At 39.2% G+C, this 26,319-nt stretch overlaps 1 protein-coding gene across 1 annotated transcript in view; it reads right to left on the reverse strand.

Annotated features, from left to right (window-relative positions):
* Window positions 1–26,319, reverse strand: part of WRN (WRN RecQ like helicase) — a 199,509-nt gene that overhangs the window by 82,930 nt on the left and 90,260 nt on the right. The window contains exons 12-19 of the mRNA XM_056116631.1: window positions 25,762–25,842; window positions 21,928–22,063; window positions 19,237–19,312; window positions 16,551–16,618; window positions 16,152–16,260; window positions 11,878–11,946; window positions 9,985–10,067; window positions 7,640–7,746 (exon numbers count right to left, since the gene is read on the reverse strand). Coding sequence (XP_055972606.1) covers window positions 7,640–7,746; window positions 9,985–10,067; window positions 11,878–11,946; window positions 16,152–16,260; window positions 16,551–16,618; window positions 19,237–19,312; window positions 21,928–22,063; window positions 25,762–25,842 — 729 coding nt within the window. The remainder of the gene's footprint in view (window positions 1–7,639; window positions 7,747–9,984; window positions 10,068–11,877; window positions 11,947–16,151; window positions 16,261–16,550; window positions 16,619–19,236; window positions 19,313–21,927; window positions 22,064–25,761; window positions 25,843–26,319) is intronic.

Raw genomic sequence — 26,319 nt, forward strand, 5'->3', positions numbered from 1 at the left:
CATGAACTTTGATATAATAGTACTAAACTATAATAATAGATTAATAAACAGAGCTTTGAAAAAAATTATAGGATAAAGTCTTCAGGATTCAGGGTTAAATGAATAGTACAATTTGTGAAGGGAAAAAACTACTCTTTTTTCCCCCCATTTAAAATGTTTGCCACATGAACAATAATGTAAAGGGAGCGAAAAGACTGGGAAAAAAAGATATTTGCAAACTAGATATGTGATTAAGGTTTCATTTATACAATATATTTTTAAGACTCTTTAAAACTCAACAGTAAAAAAAATCAAATTAGGTCAGGCATTTCATCAGAGGCAATTAGCACATGAAAAGATGTTCAACATCATTAACTGTTAGAGAAATGCAAATGAAACACACAAAATAACAACCCACACTTCTCAAAATGACTAAAATTAAAAATGGTGGAAATGCCAAATGTGAGTAAAGCAGGAAAGCAACTGGACCCCTCACACACTGCTGGTGAGCTGGAAGAGTCTGGGAACTTCTGAAAAACTCAAAATGGATCTGAATGGATTCAGGACAACAAACTAGCAGCATCCTGGAGTCAATGCCCCTCCACAGAAAACCTGCCTTGGAAAAAAGTAAATTAAATATATGGGAGCCTCAAAGATGATCATCTCCACAAGGAAACACAATGTGAAGCATTGGCAAGGGGCCACGGGGTCTTGCCAGGGGCGCCACTGGGGCCCCAGGAGCCGAGGCTGAGAGGCGGCTCAGGGACATGGAGCTTCTCCCTGGGACTTCAAGGCTGACTCCCAGATCAGATGCCCCAGCTCTAGGGAACTGAACAGGAGAAGAGAGAGCACTCATTCCGGTGCAAAAAAAGGAGAGGCTTCTCCTCGGAGAATAGAACTCTGGGGAGCAAAAATCCTGAGTGAGCACAAATGGAGCAGCTCAATGAAAGGAACACAGACCCACTGGAATTTTAAGTCTGAGAAACTGAAGCCTTAGTCTGAGAAGCAGGAGCAGGAACAGACAGTTTTGAGACTCACCATCCCCTCTGGGCTCTCCTGTCTGCAAAGCATGTGCTGGGGAAAGTAACACAGCACAGCAGATAGGGCGTTTCCTTGCATGCGGCCAACCTGGTCAACCCAAGTTTGACTCCTCCGCACCTCTCGGAGAGCCTGGCAAGCTACCGAGACTATCTCGCCCACGCAGCAAAGCCTGGCAAGCTACCAGTGACGTATTGGATATGCCAAACACAATAACAACAAGTCTCACAATGTTACTGGGCTCACTCGAGCAAATCGATGAACAACAGGAGGACAGTTACAGTGACAGAAGGTCAAAAGATGCATCTTCCGACCCCTCTGTCATAGGGTCTGAGCATCTGGTGGGTCCTAGTGAATACCAGGCAACACACTCGCGCCAGTAGCAGCACATGCATTCCTTTCAGGGAAAACCAGAGAACCTGCTGGGAGCAGCCGTAATCTCCAAGTCCATCCTGGGGCTCACACAAAGCCAGCATCCACTAAACACGTTCCCCCACACAACCGTGTTTCTGTGGGTTTCCCAGGGCTCACCACAGTTGTGAGTGGCATGGGCACCTCCGGGCAAACCTGACTTTGGAAACGCTGGGTTTGAGACACATCAAGGCCTCTTCATGCGGCTCCTTGTGCTGAGACAGCAGCGAGTCTCGGTACAACAGCAGGCCAGTGGTTCTGCGCTAAGCTAAGCCTCAAGGAAAACTGTCTGCAGAACCTTCAGGGAACTGATAAAAGCGGTTCTGGCTGGGTCTGCCTTAATTCACGGTGGTTCCAGCTCACAGTGGCCTCTGCTCACAAAGTCACAGGGCTCACAGGGTCACAGGCTTGTACGCCCGGCTCTGCAGCAACTACCTCTTGGTTTTCTCCCTATAGAAAGGGTGCAGGGTTGCCGTTGCCCCCGCACCCGCTCTGGAGCTCCAGCCATTCTGATTGTGGAGCAGGCTTTCATTTCAATAGAAAGTCCTGTGTCCCGGGCCAACATCCTAGGCCCAACATCTAAAACCCTGGATTCTAACAAGAAGTTTTGATGACTTCAGAACTGGGCAGGAAACATTTCTAGTCTAATTCACATCAATAAATACAGAGTACAGAACCAAATAAGAAGACAGAAGAATTCACCCAATTCTGGAATCAAGACTAAACCCTAGAGGAATGCTGAAATACAACAGAACTAAACCACCTGAAGAAGACTGCATAGAAATACTCTGGGGTTTTTTTTTTTTTTGGTTTTGGGGGGGGGTCACATCCAGCAGTGCTGAGGGGTTACTCCTGGCTTTCTGCTCAGTAATCAGTGTTCAGGGGACTATATAGGATGCCGAATATGAACCCCAGTTGGCCACATACAAGGCAAACACACTACCTGTTGTACTATAGCTCTAGCTCCTTAAGAAAATATTCTTAATCATGATCACTAAAATTAGAACAGTAGAAGACAAACTGAACATTTAAAAAATATATATAGGAAAAAATGAGCAAATTGCAAATAAAAATCAAAGAGCTAAAAAACACAAGAGTTGAACTAAAATAATAGAATATGGTTGGTGTTGGAATACTGAGTGTAATCAATTGTGAACAACTTTATAAATTAAATAAAACTTTAAAATAAAAGAGAAACAAGAAGTTAATTAGATGATGCTGAGATCTGAAATAGTAAACTAGAAAAAAAGCATTCAAAAAGACACATGCTTTGGATGCAGGAGGCCCAGGTTTGATCTGGAAGTTACCTCCAATCACAGAGCCAGTAGTAACCCTAATCAACACCAGCTGTGGCCCAAAAATCTAAAAGTGGAGGGGGGCAGGGGAAGACAAGAGATTTCTTGGCAGAGAATTCTTACAGACCAGAAGGTAATAGCATGGTATACTAACATAAAAAAATATTATCCCAGCTACAATATCATTCATAATTGAGGAGTGACAGAAGAACTACAAAAACAAAAGCTAGTGGTTACGGTGCCATCAGCAGGTCAACCTGTACCTGTGGGGCGAGTGCATCAGCAGTCTGATGGTGTCCTCAGACTTTCTGATACCCCAAAATTGCCGCTGTGCCTTTGGCCAGACCCCAACAAATTGGGGCCAAGTTTACCCAAAAAATTAAATGGCCAAAAGTTAGGTAGGTGGGAGCTATCTCTAACTCAGCTATACAAGCTCATTTACTGGTCTTATTTCAGAGACCCAAAAATCTCAAAAGAGATCAAAAGTCACAGTTAGGGAGAGCAGGAGTGCCCTGCAGGGCATATGCCAATAGTTTATTTCTCTGAAAAAGATGGAAACAAGGGCCATGATACAGAGACACACAAAAGAATCTCCGAACCAAGCAGCTCGCTGCAGAGATGCCTCCGGACTTTAAGCCAGGCCAACTTCACCACGGTACCTCAGAAGGGGGCAGGCATCGTCCCTCCACCTGTACCCTAAAAACCCTGGCAGCCGCCAACTTCCAGAACCCAATGAGAAGTGCAGGTAAGCGGGTTCAGTGATGACAAACTCCAGGCCTCAAGGGATAGGGGATGGGCTGATCCTTCTCGTCTCCCCACCACAATGGGACCTCGGAGGCCATGCCCACAAACTGCCTCTGACTGCTACTTAATGGCCATGATCCAGAGACACACAAAAGAATCTCCAAACTGAGCAACTCTGCAAAGATTTCTCCCTAATTACCTAAAACTTTTAGAATTCCAGGAGTACCTGGCCCCTATCGAGGCCACTCAACATCTTAGCTATTCGTAACAAGCAATACAAGAGAGTATGACGGAGATTGTCTGCCATGGAGGCAGGGGGAGGGGCAGGATGGGAGAAAAATACTGGGGACCTTGGGATGGAAGATGTGCACTGGTGGAGGTTTGGGTGATCAATCATTGTATGATTGAAACTCAAACAGGAAAGCTTTGTAACTATCTCAGTGATTAAAATAATAATAATAATAATAATTAAATTAACATTCTGAATAAAAAAAATAATGTGGAGTTCATGCACAATTCAATCAGCTTAATCAATGGCTGAATAAATAATAGTACTCCTACATTTAAAAAAAAGGCTAGAAGAATTCATCTCTACTAAGCCAGTCTCACAAGAAAAATAAAAAGAAATTTCTATAAAATGAAAAGAAAAGCAATGAGAAGCAACTAGACACTGAAACTATAAAATGTGGGTATGAAAAATGAGGAGCCACATGAAGAGTCCCTTGGAGGGGAGCGGGTTGAGCTTTCCTCCCCGCCCCGACCAGGGCTACGGCAGCCGAAGACCTCTAGGACCAGCCACCACCATGCTGAGACCACTCTCCGCACACATGAAGGTACTGGCAGAGGGACAAAGCCACGCGGGTTCCGGGGCCGAGACCTCCAAGCCTACTCGAATTGGAGTCGAGCATCTTCCACCCAGATCCTCCAAATTCCAGTAGGCGGGGGTCACACCCACCACCTGGCCCCCTGGCGCCGTGTAATCCCATCAGCGGCCAAGACTCAGAGACTATAAAATCCAGATCCTGGAACCGCGTGGCCGCGCGACATCTTAACAGAATTTTTTTTTATGACATCTTATTGTCTTATTCCTACTTTGGACAAACTTGCAGGCTATCGAATGTAGCCTGCCCACAGGGCAGAGTCTGGCAAACTCCCCGTGGCGTACCAAATATGCCAAATACCAGTAACAATGATGGGTCTCATTCTCCTAAATAGCCTTGAATATAATCTCAGGGCTAGGATGAAAGAGACGTTACTGGGGCCTGCTCGAGGCATTCGACGCATTCGACAGGATGATGAAAAATGAGAATAAAAAATGTGGATGAGCTCAAGATAACTTGCTTTCAATTACAAATAATCAATGGATATAGACTCATGTTTACTTCACCAACAAGTGTCCATTAAAAAGTTCTAGACTTCTCGTCCTTCACGCCCTCCCAAGGTAACGAGTTGCCCCCCAGAAGCAGCTCTCTGGCACGGTCATGGCTCTAGAGGCAAGAGGACTGAATCCAGAGCCCTGCGGCTTGCGGCAGAAAAGTGAATGGACCATGCGTTAACCTACGGCGCCATGGCGCCATGCCTCTCCGGGAGGGAAAGGGTGTCTCTCCCTTCGGCGCCCCCCCCCCCCCCACCTGCAGGCATGCAGGTAGCAAGGAGCTTATTGCCGCTGCCTCAGAGCTTACTGGAAAGCCAGGTATGAGCCAGCCGTGACAGGGCAACTGCAGCATCATGGGAAGGGGTGGGCGGTACCGGATCGTCCTCCACACCCTACTGAGGTTCGAGTTGCCCCCCACAAGCAGCTCTCTGGCACGGCCATGGCTCCAAAGGCACAGAAACCAATCTCGTAATTATCTGGCTCTTGGAAGAAATCCCTCCAGACTTAATTAGTAAAATATCAGAAATCCAAAATCGTGCGGCTGCAATAGCAACATCATTTGGTTCTCATAACCAGCTATAGAAAACAAATCATTTCACAGTGCCTTTTTAGCAGTTCTGATTTTTGGGCGCAAACTCTCAACAACAATGGTGCATCTTTTGTCAAAATAATGAATGTAATCAAAGTAGAGAGAGAGTTAAGTAGAAATCATCTGCCTCACAGGCATTGGGAGGGGTAGGAGGGGGCGTATACTGGGGTTCTTGGTGGTGAAAAATAAGTACTGGCGAAGGGAAAGGTGTTTGATCATTGTATGACCAAGACTTAAACCTGAAAGCTTTGTAACTTTTCCCACAGTGATTCAATAAATAAATATAACCAAAAAAAAGTTCTAGAGTCTATGCAAACCAGAAAATATTACTCAGTTATGTTAAAAAAAAAAAAGATGAGGTCAGCATTTGTAACATGGCTAACACTTGAGGGAATCAGGCTTAATGAAATAAATCAGAAGACAAATATCAGATGATTTCACTCATGTGCAGAATATGCAAAGGAATAAACAAAACATTAAATTTTGGGGTTGCATGTAGAATGGAGGCTACCGGAGGCCAAGGGAGGAGGGTGTCTAGAGAACTGTGGTGGATGGTTAGTGAAACTCTGTTGGCAAATGTGGTACTAATGTACATTTGAAGAGGTAGGAAACAAAAACATACACAGTGATATAAGTCAATGTTACATCAACACAAATGAATAAAAGTGAAAATGTTTAAATTAATCACGTATATAACAATCTCGTTACTACATTCCCAGGCATATATCCAAAAGAAGAACATTCTCTAGTTCACAAGTTAATCATTCAATTACTTGAGATCAGAGCTGCAGTACAACAGAAAGGGCGTTTGCCTTGCATGAAGCCAATCTGGGCTCAATCCTCAGCATCTCGTATGTTCCCTGAGTCAGATCCAGAGTAAGCCCTACGCACCGAAAACCAAAATAAGTAAATAAATGCTGTTGGCTTATATGTGTCTCTTTACAGCAATACTTTTCAAAAGAGCTCAAACTCTTAACTCTTAACATAAAAGCTCTTCTACAGGTTAAGCAAACAGTGGTGGAAACCATACTAAGAAGGCAATTAAGAAAAACAAACTTGAACACTCATGAGTACTTGAATGAACTCAAGGAAGTGAAAAAAGTCACTTTCCAAAGGCAACAACAAACTGCATGATTTCAACTATGTAATATTTCTGAGTAACAAAACTGTAGACAGAGACAGAATTAGAGGTCACCGTGGATTGAAGGTGGAGAGTAGTATGGTAGGTGTGGCTGTAAAATGTCAGTCCCAAGAAGCCGCCTGTTAATGGAAGAGTCCTGCATCTTTATTTTAATAGTGTCAGACAAATCCACATAAAGTGATACAGAACAGTACACATATACACACAGACTCACGAGTATCTGTGCAATTGGTGAAACAAGAATAATCTGTGGAGACTTTGCCAGTGCCATCTTCCCAGTTTTGATACTATACTAGAGTCAAGCAAAATCTCACCGAGGAAACTGGTGAAGGATATACAGGACCTCCCTTTCTGCTTTTCACTATTTCCTATGAATTAAAAGATTCGTAGGGAAATTTCAAGGAAAAAAAAATGTTGCAAGTATTCAAACAATTCCTGTAAAATAAGTAATTCATGTAGCACATTCTTATGAAACTTCGCTATTCTTTAAAATTAGTGAAAAAAGAGAAATTTTAGTAGTAAAAGCTATATTAAAACCTCTTTGGAATTGTTCAATTTTTAAATTTTGAAAGTGATGCAAGTAGGAGTACACTGTCCTCCCAATATCCTAGAACAGAAGGTCACATGGGTTGAGATATTACTGAGACAGAATGAAGGCCTACCAGAGTTTTAAGTTTAAGTTTGTTCTACAAGTCAAACCAGACCCACAGCTTGGTTTTGTTCAGTCTGGGTTTCTTTCAATGTCTAACAAGCAAAGAACAGTTCTAAAATTTTTAAGTGGTTGTAAAAAGTATTTCTTTTTACATCATCTGTAATTCAAAACGTAAAATTTTATTCTCTAATTCTTTCATAAAATCTTTACTAATTCCTGTACTACAGTATTCCTAAATAAATTACATCCATAAAAGGGAGATTAAGGTTAGAATTTTTTAATAAGTCTTTCTCCAGCTAACATCATCTATTCATCTACTCTTATATGAGAAGTCTTCAGCTTTGGACATCCCATAATGTGGGATTCTTCTTTGCTAAGCATATCACTCCCAGTCACTGAGGTTGGCAAAGCTTACCAACGGGAGTACTCTCCTCAGAGAGTGCAGAGATCTGTATGAATTTCTAAAATCATGTCCCCACTCAGAAATACAGTGTGCCTCATCCACAGCAATAAGAGTGAATCCTATAAAAAGAAGAAAAACAAAAACAGGGAAAATTATTATCAAAAAGAATAAATTCATATGAACCTATCAATTTCTTTGTTAAATATATAAAAGGAGAATTTAAGTAGTCCAAATAAAGATAAAAGAAGAAAATAATTTATACATAATTCAAAATATATCCATTGGATTTCAGATTTCATAATTATTACTCGCAGAAATAAATAACTGATTTATATAGTATCCTCAAAAGCATCCCTTTTGAATAATACTAAATAAAATAAAACTGATCTTAAAAATAAAAAAGCTGTTCTACTCCTTTTTGGTAATATCTTCAATTTTATATCATGGATTAGGTGTCAAAGAAATTTTTTTATCCTTTTTAGTAATGTCTTCGATTTTATATCATGGATTAAGTGTCAAAGAAATTTTTTTAAGTTACTATATATCATTCTATTGAGGTTACGTATATCACTACCCAAGATTGATCCCATCATACTGCACAGAGTTCCTCTGAAATGCTCTGAAGAAAGGACAACACTCACATATTTTACAGTAAATTGGTTTTCAAAGTAAAAACACCACCTCTGCCCTCAGTTACTGAGTTTAAACTGTAGCACTGCACTGTAGCACTGTCCTACTGTTGTTCATCTATTTGCTCGAGCGGGCACCAGTCACGTCTCCATTGTGAGACTTGTTGTTACTGTTTTTGGCACATCGAATACACCACAGGGAGCTTGCCAGTCTCTGCTGTGCAGGCGGGATACTCTCAGCAGTTTGCCGGGCTCTCCGAGAGGGATGGAGGAATCAAACCTGGGTTGGCCGCGTGCAAGCCAAGTCTCACGACAGAGATGGTACTGGTGCACGCTCAAGCAAATTAAAGCATGAGCCAAAAAAAAAAAAAAAAAAAAAAACTTATTTGGGCCAAAAACAACAACATCCCTTCAGCAAGATGACCATTATTTGAGACCGATCTGAGAAATATAAATGCTCCAAAGCAGGCTGCCTGGATGCAGAACCTGGCTGCACCACGCACCATTTTCCTCACCCTGGGCACGTTAGTCAGCTTCTAAGCCTGAGTTCCCCACAAGTGAAAAGCAGGTACTGGGGAGAGAGTTCAAGTGGCACAGCACATGACTAGCAGCTGGGAGGCTCTGTGTTGAGTTCCCCAATACCACATGCTACCCCCCAACCTCCCCTGAAGCCACTGCGCTGACCCAGGTGACCCCCAACCACTGAGCCACAGCACCAAAGTGGGTAGCCCCTACTGAGATGGTAAACATATCTGTTACTAAAATGTAAAGACAGGGCCCGGCACAAAAGAGAGTAGAATAAAAATATGCTATTTTCAAAAATACAGTAAAACTATTATCACTATGGTTATTAAGTTAGCTACACAATATATTCTAAACACTTTTCTAAAAATAAATGTAATTCATGATCAGGAGGAATTCATAATTCTAAAAGGAAACATACAAATAAACAATTATGATTTACTAAAATTACTAATTTCATAGAGTAGAAGAAGAAAATAAGAAACCTATTAAATAATCTAAAAAAAACACCAAACTTTTTTTCCCATTAAAGACAAATATATAATCTGATAGTAAGAATTTAACATTTGAAACTCAAACATGAAAGTTTTGTGACTGTATCTCACGGTGATTCAATTTAAAAAAAAAAAGAGTTTAACATCTAGTGAATGCACTCTTTCATAATATATTTAATAAAATGATAATTTCTACTCATTCTTTTTTCGGTTTTTAACATATACTAAAAGGATACAGTGTGTAATTGTTTTCATTATACATTTAACTGTCTACTACTATGTGCTAGGTACTGCACTGCAAATATAAATAAATAAGAATGGTATTGTTCATCTGAAATGTTTATAGACTAGCATAAGAAAACAAACAGTGTAATTAGGTAATTAGAATACAGGATTCTAATGGCTCTATGGCAGAAAAGTAACAAATCCTACAGGATAAAACAGGAGAGACACCAGCAGTATCCAAGATAGAAATTTCCTAGAGATATAATGTTTATTTCCATTTTTTATTACACTAGCATTAATTTACAACAGATTTGATATTAGCCTTTCAGGCTTAGGTTGTTAAACGTTAAAGAGTATATAAGAAGAGATAAAGTTTGAAGTAAACTTTAAGAGAAATAAAATTTAGTATCCATCATAGATTTTAATTTTAAAGGATAATTTAAATCAATGAAATCTTTATAAAATTTTAAGAGTTTAGGCTCCTTACCAATATTTACTTCAAGTTGCTGGAGTAGGTCCAAGTAACTAGCACAGAATTCTGGTGTTATGTATACAATTCGATATTTGCCTCTAAAAATAAACAGGAAGTGAAATATACTACAATTTATAAAAGCAATCATTCAATAAATTACAACTGTAAATTCCTAATTACAACCGTAAATCCCTAATACTGATAGATTTTTAAATAACACATCATGTCACTTACTGAAAACTGAACATAATGATGTGTGTGTAATAGCTGCAGTTTTCAGTTCTGTGATTTCCCTTCGTACATCAAAATTTAAAAAGGCAATACTGTCAGGACGTAATCAGAATTAAGGTGACATTAGAAATTAGGTTCTGACTTCTAGCAATCAAGTTCCAAAAGTATAATGCCTGATTCAAATGAGCAAGCTTACAGTAAACCTTTTTACGTGTTAGCAATTCACCCACAAGACCTTCAGCCTTCTCTGACAATGAAACCCATTAACCTATCCCTGCCCCTCTACGTAAGTAAATGCACAACACCCATAGTTCTCCTATGGATTCTGAGAGCTCAGAAAAGACACCGTACCAGAACCAAGACAATTAGTCTGTCCTAGAATCTAAGGTCTGCCAAGAAACAGTCTCATCGAGGTATAAGGGTTGTGATATGTAAAAGAGGAGTGGCAGAGTCACATTTTGTGACTAAAAAAAGCAGAGTATATTTACACCCTAAGAGAACAGAATGAAAAAGGCACAGAGAAACTATAAATAAAGAGAACCCTAATATACTTTGAACACCCAGTCTCTTCCTAAGAGGGAGCTAATTTCTTTGAATGGGGACTACACATCATTTGTGAACCCATAATATAAAATTTGCTTAAAGGATACACCAGAGACATACCTCCAGGCCCCCATGCTAGGCTGTTCATTGGGGCAACCCAGAGGGGGTGAGTGAAGCCCCTCCCCACCCCCAAAACACCAGGTCCAGCAACCGACAACCTCCAAAATTCAATCACCGCCAGGCTCACGGCTGCTGTCCACACACTCAGAGGAGCCTCACCCATGAGTGCCTGGACATCTCATACTTTACACCACTGATATACCAAGAGAGCACACCACATTTGATGGAATTTGAAGTAGAAGGCAACCAGTCTTAAAGGGGAAATATATTTAGACAGATATAGATATAAGCACATAACGCTCAACCTTTAACAACATATTACTAATCTCTTATAGAAGGGCTTTAAATGGCACCTGGGTAAAATACAGATCTTCACATAACTTTCCTCTAAGAAAGCATTTTGGGATCATTTTTAACAGATTATTCATAACAAGCAATACAAAATAAATTATTTTGATTTTGCTTTGGGGGCAGAGTTTGAGGTTCGGGATGGAAATATTTGAAATGTGGTAGTGGGAAAGTATAATGGTGGTGGGATTGGTGTCTGAATATTAAATGTAATCAAATATTGTGAATAACTTTATAAAAATAAAATTCAGAAAAACAAATTTGCTTTAAAAAGATTAATTCCCGTTCTGGGCAGGTAAATAACTATCTTAAAAATTATTTGAATATGGAATAACCTGTTAACTATATTCCCCCAAAAGACAGTGTTGGTGCATAGCAAAAATGCAGTGATTTAATCCACTCTATCAAATGAAGATGCAGACCAAGTTTTGAGGGTAACCCAAAAACCTAACCACTATCTCCAAGCAAACAAAAATAAATTAAGTTCTTCAAGTTCTCACTAAAACCAAAATTTTACAAATCTGTCTACAGAAATTATCTTACAGCTAATATTAAGACCTGAATATAATAGATTTTAAGATCTGAATTTTTGGACAACAAAAAAACACATGAAAACACATAATCATGTGAATAGTAGTCACATAAGCCCTATAAATTCACACTTACAATTTAAGATCTGCTATAACATTTTTTGACTGTGCTGATCCAAGAAAACAAGCTGGAATGTTGGACATTCTGTAAGAAAAAAAAATATTCTAGAGTCAAGTATACATTATAAATACTAACCTCATTCTTAAGAAGGAATGAAAAAGTAAAATAATGTACATTCCTCTTCTTTGCAATTCTCACTCCTTTTGCAACTCACTAATTTGATTAATGCCTTCAAGGACTATTGTTAGAAGAGAAATTTTATAGTATGATTGTTTCAAAAAGATTGAGAAGGGCTGGAGAGATAGTACAGATGTTAGGAAACTTGCCTTGCACACGACTGACTCAGGTTCAATCCCCAGCATCCGCATAAGGTCCTCTGAGCCCAACCAGGAATGAATGATCCCTGAGCACAGAGGTAGGAGAAAGTCCTGAACACCACCAGGTGTGTCCCAAAAACAAACAAACAACAACAACAAAAAGGTTGCAAATCAGGAAAAAGAAGTTTAAAAGTTTTTCATTCAACAACAATGAAAGCATGAGATCCAAACTACAACAACCAAACTTTAGAATATAACTGTCGAGGTGGCAGGCTGGTGGGGGGAGAGGAACACTGGTACAGAGAAGTTGGCACTGGAGGATGGAACACTGTATGTCTAAAATTTAACTATCATGGTTCCTCAATAAAATGTTTAAAAATATATAATGTTATAGCAATTTGGCATATTAATCATAATAATGAGTCAAGGCAGTGACTAGCACTAGCACTATCCCCTCATTGTTCATTGATTTGCTCAAGCGGGCCCAGTTATGTCTCCATTGTGAGACTTGTTACTATGCTTGGCATATCGAATACGTCACGGGGAGCTTGCCAGCTTTTGCCATACAGGAGAGATATTCTCGGTAGCTTGCAGGGCTCTCCGAGAGGGGCGGAGGAATCAAATTTGGGTCGGCCAGGCAGGCCACGTGCAAGGCAAACAACCTACCCGCTGTGCTATCACTCCAGCCCAAGGCAGTAAAAAAAAAAAAGTAAAAAAATTGTTTAAAATTTTAAGTTTACTTTCATATATTTACTTTCTACCAAGTTAATGAGCAAAAGAGAAGAAAGAATTTGAGATAAGCAAGGTGAACTAGCAAAATGTTTTCCAAGCAAAATCCTGAGGGGACCAACTGGTAGCCTTGCATTACAAAGAACTCAGAAAAGAAAGGAAGCTTCTAGAAACAACAAACATATAGTATAGTGCTAGGCTACAAAATCAACATGCAAAAGTCCATGGTTTTTCTATATGCAAATAATGAAGAAAGAGAAATTTTTAAAAAAAAAATCTCACGACTGAATCTGAAAAAAAATCAAACACCCAGAAATCAGATTAACAAAAGAGATGAACAGACTACACAAAGAAAGCTACGAAACATTACTAATAGAAATAAAGGAGGACACAAGGAAATGGAAACACAAGTCCAACTCATGGACTAGGAGGATTATCATCAAAATGGCAATACTCCCCAAAGCATTATATACATTCAATGCAGTCCCCATAAGGATACTCGGGACATACTTCAAAGAAACATATCAAACACTCCTCAAATTCTTATAGAACAATATCCCCCAGGACTAAAGTCAAAACAATCCTTGGGAAAACAGATTGAAGACATCACTTTCCCCAACTTCAAACTGAACAACAAAGTGGTAGTAATTAGAATAGCATGGTAAGCTAAGTGAAATGAAGTCAGAAGGAGAAGGACATATATAGAAAGACTGCATTCATTTGTGATATATAGAAATAATATATAGCAGAAGACAAATATTCACTGCAAGGGAAAACAGGCTACGAGGACTGGTCAACGGTTGGAACTAACTGCAAGTGTGTGGCAGGCTGAGGGTAAATAAGATAGAGAAAAGACCAATATGACAATAATAGCAGAGAATGATCAGAGTGTTAAAAGTAGGTAAAGGAGTATTCTTGATAACCTTTGAGCACCAATACTGCAAACCACAATGCCCAAAAGAGGACGGAGACTGAGACAGACAGAAAGACAGACAGACAGATAAACAGAGAAGAAAAGTGTCTGCCATAAGGGAGTTGGAGGTGTGGGGGATGATGGGAGGGAACCTGGGGACACTGGTACTGGGAAATGTACACTGGTGGAAGAATGGGTGTTGGAATACTGTGTGACTGAAATCTAATCATGAACAGCTTTGTAAAGGGTCTATCTCATAGTGATTCAATAAAAAAGTAAATAAATAAATGCTTAAGAGAAAAAAATAAAATAAAACAGCATGATACTAGAATAAAGACAGACCCACAGATCAGTGGAATAGAATTAAAAATCCACACCCTTAGACATAGGCACAGTTAATCTTCAATAAAGGGATAAAACATATAAAATGCAACAAGTAGTGGTGGTCAGCCACACACACACACACACACAAAAGGAAGCAGAAGAAAAACTCAGATTGCTTTCTAATGTCATGCACAAAAGTTAAATCAAAATGCTTAAAGACCTTAATATCAGAGCTAACACATAAGATACACAGAGAAAATATAAGCAGAACCCATAACATTGAAGCTAGAGGCATCTTTAAAGGTACAACATATTTGGCCAACCAAGTGGAAGCCAAGATTTACAAATGGGACATCAAATTCTTCTGCACCTAAAAGGAAACAATGATAAGAATACAAAGACAGCCCACAACCTGAGAGAAACTATTTGCCCATTTGGACAAACCGGCAGGCTACCAAATGTAACCTGCCCACACGGCAGAGTCTGGCAAACTCCCTGTGGCATACCCAGTATGCCAAATATCAGTAACAATGAGGGGTCTCATTCTCCTAACTCTGAAAGAGCCTTGAATATGGCATTTAAGAAAAAAAAATCTCAGGGCTAGGACGAAGGAGACTTTACTGGGGCCTGCTCGAGGCAATTGACGAATAACAGGATGGTCGTGATCATGATATAAAGCACAATAGCATCTGACAAGAAAAAAGTCCAACCACATCAAAAAACGGGGAGCAGAGATGAAGAGAAACTTCAAAGAAATACAAATGGCTAAAAAGCATATGAAAGTGTTCTGCATGACTAATCATCAGGGAACTGCAGATCCAAACAACAATGAGGTATCATCTCACGCCACAGAGACTGCACATATCAGAAAGAACAACAACCAGTGCTGGTGCAGATGTGTGTGTGTGTGGGGGGGGGGAACACGACTCTTATTCATTGCTGTTAGGAATGCCAACTGGTCCAGTTTTTTTGAAATCAATATGGACATTCCTCAAAAACTGGGAATTCAGTTACCAAGACCCTGCAACCCCACTGTTTGGAATATACTCCAAAAGGCCCAAAAGCAGTGCAGAAAAGGTATCCGTAACTCCCATGTTCAATGCAGTACTATTTTTAATAGCCAAAATATGGAAACAATCCAAGTACCCAAGAACAGACAACTGAATAAAGAAACTATGGTAAAGAAACTATGGCACATATACACAATGGAATACTCCTCGGCTAAAAGCAAAGATGAAATGCAATTTGCTATTGTACAGGTGGACCTGGAGACTATAACTCTGAGTGAGGGATTCAGATGGAGAAACAGACACAGATGATCTCTTTCATCTGTCAGATATAAACAGTGGGGGAAATAACAAATGCCCAAAGGCAGTAAGGGGCAAGAAAACTGGTTTACAGTAGAAAACTTGCCACTGGAGGGTGAGGATAGTTCATGAGAAGGTATTTTTATAATAATGGTGGAGGCAAGTGGTCCCTCTGAAGGAGACAGAAAGCTAAAAGTAGGCACAAAGAATCTGCCATAGAGGCAGGTTGGGCGGAGGAGGGAAATGGGATATTTGTAGAGGTAAATTGTCACCAGTGAAGGGATTAGTATTGGAAAATTAAACTAAATCATGAACAACTTCATAATTTTGAAATTATGATTCAAGTTTTTTAAAACATCATTAAAAAAAAAAAGGAAGCTGTTCGCAGGCACAGCCCTGGAAGCCCCCCGTGCCTGGGTATGCCACGACCCCGCAGCACTGCTTCCTCGAGTTCTTGCACTGGACTGTCAGCCTGACTGTCTGAGAGTCACAAGGGAGGCCTGAGGTCTCCAGAACACCTCCTGGGAGGCACACTCTGAAAGGAGAAAGAACGCCTTTCCACTCGGATCACGGACTACAGATAAAGAGAAAGGAATATATACAGAAATGTGTTTCTGGGAACTATATTTTAACAAGCTCAATCAGATGTTTCCTTCATTGAAAAAAAAAAGCCACTATGGCAATGAAAACAATACTCACTCGAGCTGGAGCACTTGGTCTTCCATCAAAGAAATAAGAGGAGAGATCACAAGGCCGATCCCACCTTCATAAACCGGAGGATACTGGAAGCACAAACTCTTTCCATATCCTTGAAATAAAAACAATGCACCCAAGATATCAAAATGAAGCTGCAGTACTTTGATATTTCCTTATGTTATACTTAAATAAAATGATACTATTATCTGCTAAAACCCATAAATTTGAGCATCTCCTAAAATCCTTAGCATCTCCTTAGTGTACTCTGCCCTACCTTTCATACCAATCATATTTATGTTTTAAGAGTTTAGGAAAAGTTTAGGAAAAGATTAAAGCATTTCAAAATCTTTTAAATTTTATTTTTTTTTACAGGATTAGGTTATTTGCTTAAGTACAACTTACCAGTTGCCATGACAACAACATTATCTCGTCTTTCTTTCAGTATCGAATGAATTACTTTCCATTGAACACTGGAGGGTGAAAAGCAAAAAGCTGTTTTGTCTTAGTAATAAAACCCCAGGGACAAGTTGAAATGTGTTCAGTTTCTTCACTTTCCCTAATATAATTTCTTTTACATTTTTTGAACTTTTATATAAAATGATGAACTCGAACCTTGAAAGAGAGTGCCTCATTTGCTCAATCATCCTATTAAAGCTAAGGGAACAATTAGGCATTTTCATTGGCTATGTATTAAATTTTAACATATATTTATATACACACACACATATATATGCAAATCTACAATATAAAATAAATTTCAGGCTTTATATAAATACCCATTAAAATCATCAATTTACATAAAGAGAAATGTTCCAGGAAAAGGACTGACTTTTAGATAAAGAAAAATGAGAAAATGTTCTGGGTCGATCTAAATTTTGATGAAGGTTTGAATTATGTGTGTGCACTTAAGATTTGCAAACATACAGATAAGGTTAAAACATTTACTTGTACTTAAATTTTACACAAAAGGAAAAAAAAATTTTTTACCCCCATTTTTTGGGTCGGGCTCTCCAGGCTCTCCGAGAGGGTCAAAGGAATCGAACTCGGGTCGGCCACATGCAAGGCACTGCAGTGCTACTTTTTAGGTCACACCCGGCGTTGCACAGGGGTTACTCCTGGTTCATGCACTCAGGAATTACTCCAGGAGGTGCTTGGGGGACTGTATGGGATGCTGGGAATCGAACCTGGGCCGACTGCGTGCAAGGCAAACGCCCTACCTGCTGTGCTATTGCTCCAGCCCTAAAAATAATATTTTTAACTACAGCAAATGAAGTATAATTTGAAGGAAGTACTGGGGGTGAGGGGGAGCAGGGGGGAAATGCAATAATGTCAACAACTTGCTGTGAGAGCCACATTTTAAATTTTGGAAAAGAAATGACTAAAGAAATAAATGGATTTATCAGATTGATGGGTATGTGATAAAATATAGTCAAATGCCAAACAGGGGCACCACCAGGTCAGCAGATACGGCTCTAGAGGCCCTGAGAAGGCCCCCAGCCCAAAAACCCAGCAGCTCTGCATCCTCAGTCTCAGAACTGAATCGGCAAGCTTGGGCAAGGACCACTAGGTCCCCTGAATACTGCAAGTGAGGACAAAACACACACACACACACACACACACACACACACACACACAGATATCTATGGCAAAAAAAATTCAAATTTTACTGCATCTTTTAATTTTTCCACCTAATAAAATGCTAAGGGAAAAAAATCAATTACAAGGACAATCTTCTAGTGAACTGATAATGTACAGTTCAGTATTAAATCAGGTAATAAATTAAAATTCATTGATTTGTACTTCTGAATTAACTCATCTTTGCTCTCTTTTATATAGAGAAAATAGCTTAGTACTTTAAAAAAAAATTAAGACCTAGGGTTAGGGAGAGTATCACTGTTTGCTATCACTGTCCTCCTGTTGTTCATCTATTTGCTCGAGCGGGCCTAGTAACGTCTCCATTGGAGACTTTGTTGTTACTGTGTTTGGCATATCGAATACGTCACGGGGAGCTTGCCAGGCTCTGCCATGCGGGCGAGATACTCTCGGTAGCTTGCCGGGTTCTCCGAGAGGGGTGGAAAATCGAACTCGGGTGGGCCATGTTGACTGCGTGCAAGGCAAAACACCCTACCCGCTGAGCTATCGCTCCAGCCCAGGGAGAGTATAGTGGGTACAATGCTTGCCTTGCATGCAGCCAACATGGGCACGATCCTGGCACCACATATAATCCCCCAAAAGGAATGATCCCCGAGCAAAAAGTCAGGAGTATTCCCAGAGTTCTACAGGCTAATCTCTGGGCACCACCAAGTAAGGCCCAGAAATAAGAAAAAAAAAAAAAACCAGAAAATTAAAACTCTACAAAAAAATTTTTTTAATACTTTTATGAACTAAATTCCCAGAAAAGGAAAAATCTTGTCAAAAATTTTACATTTTTCTGGACCACACCAAGGAAAGCTCAGGGAATTCTCCTGGCTCTGTGCTAAGGCATCACTCCTGGTGGCCTCAGGGGGTCATACGGCATGCCGGGTTGCTGCATGCAAAGCAAATGCCTAACTTTATTCAAATACTTGTTTTGGGGCTCATTCTCATTCATCCCATTTGATAACTATAAACGTGGCCTGTATATGTAAATAAAAACTGCTATACTAAAATTTAGAAGATTTTAATTGTTCTACAAACCACTCTCTTATGAACATGAACCAGCATACTATGAACAATAAGAAGTACAAAATAGGCACACAAATATACTCAACGAAAAAACATCATTAAATTAGAAATCATCTGTTAATGTATTTAAACCAATTTCTACCCAGAACTCTAGAGAACTATAGCGCTGTAACACTGTCCTCCCATTTTTCATCGATTTGCTAGAGCAGGCACCAGTAACTCACAACAAACTGTGAGACTTGTTACTGTTTTTGGGATATCACTAGCACTTAAAAATAACTTTGTATCCACTTAAAGGAAACAACATAGCATGTATAATCTAGAGTGAAGTTGTGCGGTACTGTTAAATGAACAAATTACTTACCTTTCCTACTTTGTGAAGGAAATAGCAAATGCATAAATAATTTAATGAGACTATACTCACGGCTTAAAATTGGAATGGCCAAAGTAGGTCTTGAGGCAAGTAACTTGCTCTGCACTAGGTTCTGGTAATGAAGGGTCTGAAAAATGAAATGACATTTATATTAAAATTTCAGAGAACAAAGTTTCATTTCAGTGACTTTGTTTAAAGAATATTGTGGGGTCTAGAACAATACTACAGCAGGTGGGGCACTTGCCTTGCACACGGCCACCCCAGGTTCGATCCCCAGCACCCTCTCAAGCAGTGTTAAGGAGGACCAGCACCTGGGAATGCTCAGAGGACCAGTGTCAAGGAACAAACTGGGCTTGGCCACATGCAAGGAAGGCAAGTGCCTGCAACCTCTGCACTCTCTCTCTAGGCCCTATTTTCTACCTTTGAGCTCCAAACAACTTGCACCTTTGTGTACCAGTCATCACTGCAGGTAAACACTGATTACCACTAATACTAATGATTAGTACTTTTATTTTGGCTCACAATTTACTATCACCATGAAAAGATGATGTGTAATTCCCTACATTTCTAGATGCTAACCATGGTGATCAATATACCAATTCAAATTTAATGATACAAACAACTTTCAATTAATGATGATGAAAAATTACAACAGTGCCACAAAAATCTGATAAAAATCTTGATTTTAACTACCACTGTACCAAAAAGCTTCAAATCAAAAATCTAAATGCATAGTACAGTGCTACATTAGCTTTACTCAACTGATTCTCACTGTCTACTCGAGATCAAGTGTCCAGAAAAGCCAAAAAAGAGCAAAGCAAAAATATGACATTTTTATATTTACCTAATACCATAATATTACCTATCTCAAAAAGAATAGAAAATAACAAATATTGGCAGGTTTTGTAAAGAAAAAAAGCTCTGGACCACTTCCAAAAGAGATGTAACTTGGAGCAGTCTCTAGAGAAAACGGTATGAAAACTCATTGAAAAAATAAAAATGGAAATAGCAGATAATCCAGTCATACCATACCTGGCCATTTATGCAAAAGATATGAAATAACCAATTCCAAAAGGTATTTTATCTCTTCATGTTAACAGCATCATTACTCACAACAGTCCAAACAAGGGTCACCCTAAATGGCCAACAACACACAAAGCAGCTGCAGTGTACACTGGAATACTACCGCACGTGCCACCAAAAGGAGAAATGAATTGTTCGGGGACAAAATACATGAAAATGAGGGAACTATGCTAAGTAAAATAGGAAGTGAAAGACGATCACTGGAGATTTCAAATGCTGAAGATTTAAGTACGAAAGCAAGCAAGCTACCAAATCTCAGCAAAACTAACTCCTCGACTTCATAAAAATTGGAGTGAGGGTGAGAGGACTGGCAAGAGGGAGCCCTCGGGAGGTGGGAGAAGAGGACAGGAACACTGGTGGTATGTGTGATGAGCCTTAAACACACAGAGGGACAGAGTTAAATCCATGAAATTTCATAATGGTGCAAATTAATGAAGAACGATAAAGGGAAAGCGCACTATAAATATTTCCACTGATCTTTACTAACCACAAATTCACAATAACCTGGAAAATAGTAAAGTAAAAGTAAAGGCCCTCCCGTTGATCATCAATTTGCTCGAGCGGGCCCAGTAACGTCTCCATTGGAGACTTTGTTGTTACTGTGTTTGGCATATCGAATACGTCACGGGGAGCTTGCCAGGCTCTGCCCTGCGGGCGAGATACTCTCGGTAGCTTGTCAGGCTCTCCGAGAGGGGCGGAGGAATCAAACTCGGGTGGGCCATGTTGGCTGCGTGTAAGGCAAACGCCCTACCGCTGTGCTATAGCTCCAGCCCAGTGGTGCCTTGCACGCAGCCAACCTGGAAAATATGTACATAAAAATAAAACATTATCTAAAGAAAAAACTCCATCTCTAAACAAATAAAATTCATTATTGTATTATAAAGCTTTAACAGTTTGAAAAAAAACTAATTTGATTAGAGATAACATATTTGACCTTAATATAAGAAAACAAGGAAAAAATCATTTTTCAATATCTTCATAATACTCCCTACCTACAAAATATATTTCTAAGGTTCCACACTATAACTAGCCTTAGTTTGCCATATGAATACTATCACTAAACTTAAATAATGAGAGGGTCATTTACTAAGTTCTTTACTATAGTTTGCATACATACATAATAAAAAATTAATTAGGTTTGCTATCTGATGCTGTGCCACTAATTTCAGCTTTTGAAGAATACACTGTACCTGGACCACAGATAACATTTAACACAAGTAATTCGTAATGAAATTTTATTAATGATTAATGATCTTTGGATTTTGACAAACAAAATACAGAATTAAAAGTTTCATATCAGGACCAGAAAGATCATATGGCAGGTAAGGTGGCTAAGGCTCTCGCCTTGCACGTGGCCAACCAGGTTTCAATTCCTGACACCCCAGATTGTCCTTCAAGCACTGCCAGGAATAATTCCTAAGTGTAAAACCAGGAATAAGCCCTGAGCACGACCTGGTGAGGGCCCTGCAAAACCAACAACAAAACATGTATCACTAAAAATCATTTAATAATACATAAATTTAATATAGAATTTAAATATAAATATTTAATCATAATTAAAAATTTGTACTACCAAATCCAGGCTCCCCAAGTGTTTGAAAACTGACTATCAAATTAAAACCACTTACGAACAAGTCATTTCAAAATTAAAGTGTTTACCAATATCTTCTTCTGCCTCTTTAATCGCTTCATCCTCATCATCCTCTTCTTCAAAATGAAGATCCAGATTACTTTCCATTTCTATACATTCTGAATGAACTGGATCCACTGTGTCACTATTTAGGTTTTCTAAAGACTGAAAATTTAAAAGAAATTTCATAAGCAAAACCACTGACAGTGCCCTATCTTTTTTCACTAAACACAAAAGAAGTACTATTAACAGAGCCTAAAATTCCATTCAAAGCTGGCAGATGTGCAAGCAATACCACAAAAGAGCACATGTGCTCCAGTTTTAAAGTGTGCTCAAGAACAATTTCAAGGCACAAGGCCAAAGATGGAAGACTTCCAGCATAAACAAAGTTCATTAATAGAATACAGCAAACTGTCCCTGAGGAAGTGAGCAAAAAACTGAATGTAAACACTGAAAAATCATTTTTCTCTTTATCATCAATGTTTTCAATCCAAGTGGCAAGTGTTGGTTGGCTCTAATATCAGTCTTATAATAAGATTCTCTATATCTATAACATTATATATGGTATAATATATAACTATAACTATATATGGTAATACCATCAATGGCCAAGATCCAGAGACTATAAAACCAAGCTCCCGGAAGAGAACAACGCAGACTCTCCTGTCCCCACGCCTGACTGTCCTCACCAGAGTCCATTGGAGGGGGGCAGGTTGAGTTTCCCTCCCTGCCCTGAGTAGAGCCCGGGCAGCTGGAGACCTCTGGAACTCAGCCACAGCCTTGCTAAGACCACTATCCACACACTTGGATGAGCCTCATGCATGAAGGAACCGGCAGAGGAACCCAGATCTTCGAGACCTGGACTGAGATCTCCAAGCCTGCTTGGATCGCCTCTGGCCTCCTCAGATCCCCCATCCTCCAACAGCTAGAAAATTACACCCACCAACTGCCATGTAATCCCATCAATGGCCAAGATCCAGAGACTATAAAACCAAGCTCCCGGAAGCACGTGGCCGCTTATTGTCTAGTTCTCACTCTCAGAGAACCAGGCAGGCTACCACGAATATCCTGCCCGCATATATGCTTGACTGGGAACACCTGTAAAAGTGATTAGAGACTGCCCCAAAAGCCTCCATCCCTCTTGGAGAGACCGGCAAGCTACCGAGAGTATCCCTACTGCACGGCTGAGCCTGGCAAGCTACCCGTGGTGTACTCGATATGCCAAAACAGTAACAATGATGATCCTCATTCTCCTGACCCTGAAAGAACCCTCAATATGCCATTGGGCTACACTAGCACGTGACAAGGATGAATGGAGAGTTACTGGAGCCCGCTTGAGCAAACCAATGAACAACAAGATAACAGTGATGAAGTGATAGTGATCTATAACACAGCACAGAGGGCAGGGCATTCGCCTTACAAGCGGCCAACATGGCCGACCCGAGTTCGATTCCTCCGCCCCTCTCGGAGAGCCCGGCAAGCTACCGAGAGTATTCGATATGCCAAACACAGTAACAACGAAGTCTCCAATGGAGACGTTACTGAGCCTGCTCGAGCAAATCGACAATCAACAGGAGGGCCTTTACCTTTACCTTTACCAACATATCAGTCAAACTGACTGAACAATTTGTAACTTTCAAACTATATGCAAGTGATAAAATGTATTTTTAGAATTAGGAAAAATAAGAATCAGAGCAAAAGAGACAGTTCCTGCATGCAGCCGACCTGGGTTAAATGTCTGGTAAATATCATCAGTAGTGATATCTGAGCACAGAGAGCAAGCCAGGAGCAAAGTCAAATATGGCCCAAAAATCAAAACAAAGAAAAAAAAAAAAAAGATTCAAATAATTTCAGACTCAAATATTTGTTTCTATTCTGACTTGACATTATATGTTTACCTCCCTTGAATGAAGATTATTTATTTAAAAACTAATATATCCAAATTGTTTTATCTCTGAAATTTTTACTGAAAAGTGAATTATTAAAACATAATTACCATATCTCACTTTATTAAACTTTACACTTGAACTTGACATTAAAAGACTTATTCTTTCTAAAGTATACTTATTCATGTTGGCTGAAAAAAAATATATGTTTATAATTATTTTAAGTTTACTTTTGAAAAGTCCTCTCATAAGGGTATTGTTTGCTTTCTAAGAAGTTTAATATATAATACCTATTTGTGAAAGTCCACAAGATTCTATAAATGAACTTCTCTGAGTACTTCTCAGATAAGTGGTTAATCAGTATAGGAATATAATGAAACATTCATATTATTCAATATTATTACTGCTAATATTCATTTAATACTTCTGAATTGAAATCTAAATCTAATTAATTAAATTTAATTAAAATTCTAAATCTCTGGACCTACTACTTCACATGTAGTAAATAATGACTACAAAAAAATTATGTATCAAAAAAATTATGAAACGTCCAAGGTCACACAGCTAGTACATGGAGAAAGACAAGCTTCAATCCCTTATCTAAATTCAGAAACCACATTCCAAATCATGGTCCACTACTCATCTCAAAAATCAAGCTGATTTCAAAATTTAAAAGTCACATTGACCTAAAGATGCATAATAAAAAATATACACAGGATAAACTACTGTGTTTTTCTTCAATTTCCTCTTAATTTAGTTAAAGTGAGGTTTTTTTTTTTTAAATTGTCCATTTCTGGTTCACAACACCTAAAAAAGAAACCTAAGGCTAGGTGAAAGGTAGAAAACATATAAACTATGTAATACTATTTTCAAATTTTATAATTTAAAACATTAAAAAATTTTACATAATATAAAATTTTGGGGCTGGAGTGACAGCCCAGCTGGTAGGGCGTGTGCCTTGCACGCAACAGACCCGGGCGACCCAGGTTCAATTCTTCTGCCCCTCTCGGAAAGACTGGCAAGCTACCAAGAGTATTTCGCCCGCACGGCAAATCCTAGTAGGCTACCCGTGATGTATTCAATATGCCAAACTCAGTAACAAATGTCACAATGGAGATGTTACTGGGCCCAATCGAGCAAATCGATGAACAACGGGAGGACAGTGACAATGACAGATAAAATATTGAGGCCAGAAAAATAGTACAACTGGGTAGTATACTACACTAAAGAGAGGTAAAGGTAAAGGTAAAGGCCCTCCCGTTGATCGTCGATTTGCTCGAGCGGGCCCAGTAACGTCTCCATTGGAGACTTTGTTGTTACTGTGTTTGGCATATCGAATACTCTCGGTAGCTTGCCGGGCTCTCCGAGAGGGGCGGAGGAATCGAGCTCGGGTCGGCCATGTTGGCCGCGTGCAAGGCGAACGCCCTACCACACTAAAGAGAAGATTCAAATAATTTTAGATTCAATATTTGTTTGAATCTAAACAAATACTTAGCCAATTCAAGTTCGATCCCTGGCATCCCATATGGTGCCCCAAGCCTGCCAGGAGTAATTCCTAAGCACAAAGGAGTAACCCCTGAGCACCACTGGGTGTGGCTCAAAAACATAAATAAAATGTGAAAATATCCATGTTAATAAAATCTAAGACAAATATTAAGTACATAATGAAGAACTTACAAATGAAAAGAGATATGAATGTTTTGGTTTTGTTTTTGAAAGGGAATATAGATGAATGAAAAGAAAATGTGACACACTTCAGTACTAGAGAGTTAAGACTCTCTCAGAAAAATATTAGAATCTAGTGGCCTACTATTTCTAGAACATAAAAATTAGCTAACAACTCAACTTAGCAAACCCACAGATCTTATAAAAAAACAGAATTGACTCAGGAGCTAGTTTAAACTTAAATAACATTTTACTTAATCAAATGTCCTTTGGAAAGTACTTCAAGTAATTTTTTCATCGTTTTAAAGATACCTTAAGCATCTCAATTTCTAAATCTTCATCACTTTCAATTACATAAGACATATCCTCTTCATTATTCTCAGAAGACAAATGCTTTGGGAAGAAAGAAAATATTTCAAACATTAATTTCAAGTATAACTTATTCTATAACCTCTTTTCTACAAAATACTATACACAGTAAAATAACAACTTCTTAAACAGATAAATTTTAACAGATATTTATATGTTTACATGATAGAGGAAAAAGGTAGGGAAGAGGGTTAGAGGGTTGAGGAAGGTGAGGAGAGGAGGGAGGGAGAGAGCAAAGGAGGGGAGGGGGTAGAGAGAGAGGGAGAGAGGGGGAAGAGAGAGAGAGAGAGAAAAAGAGAGAGAGACTCTAAAAGTAGGAAGTGAAAAAAATCTGAGGAAATTTAAATTATTCTCAAAAAAAAAGAAGCTTGGAAAAGAAAATTCTAGTAGACATAGGGGAATGGGAATGCAAAAATAGAGAAAATCTATAATGTAAAAAAAGCAGGGAAAATGCTTATATAGCTAATTACAATAAAGGTCTGTGACACTATACAATCTTTT

The sequence above is a fragment of the Sorex fumeus genome, unplaced genomic scaffold (genome assembly GCF_029834395.1).
Source record: "Sorex fumeus unplaced genomic scaffold, SorFum_2.1 ptg000033l, whole genome shotgun sequence".
Taxonomy (NCBI): Eukaryota; Metazoa; Chordata; class Mammalia; order Eulipotyphla; family Soricidae; genus Sorex; species Sorex fumeus.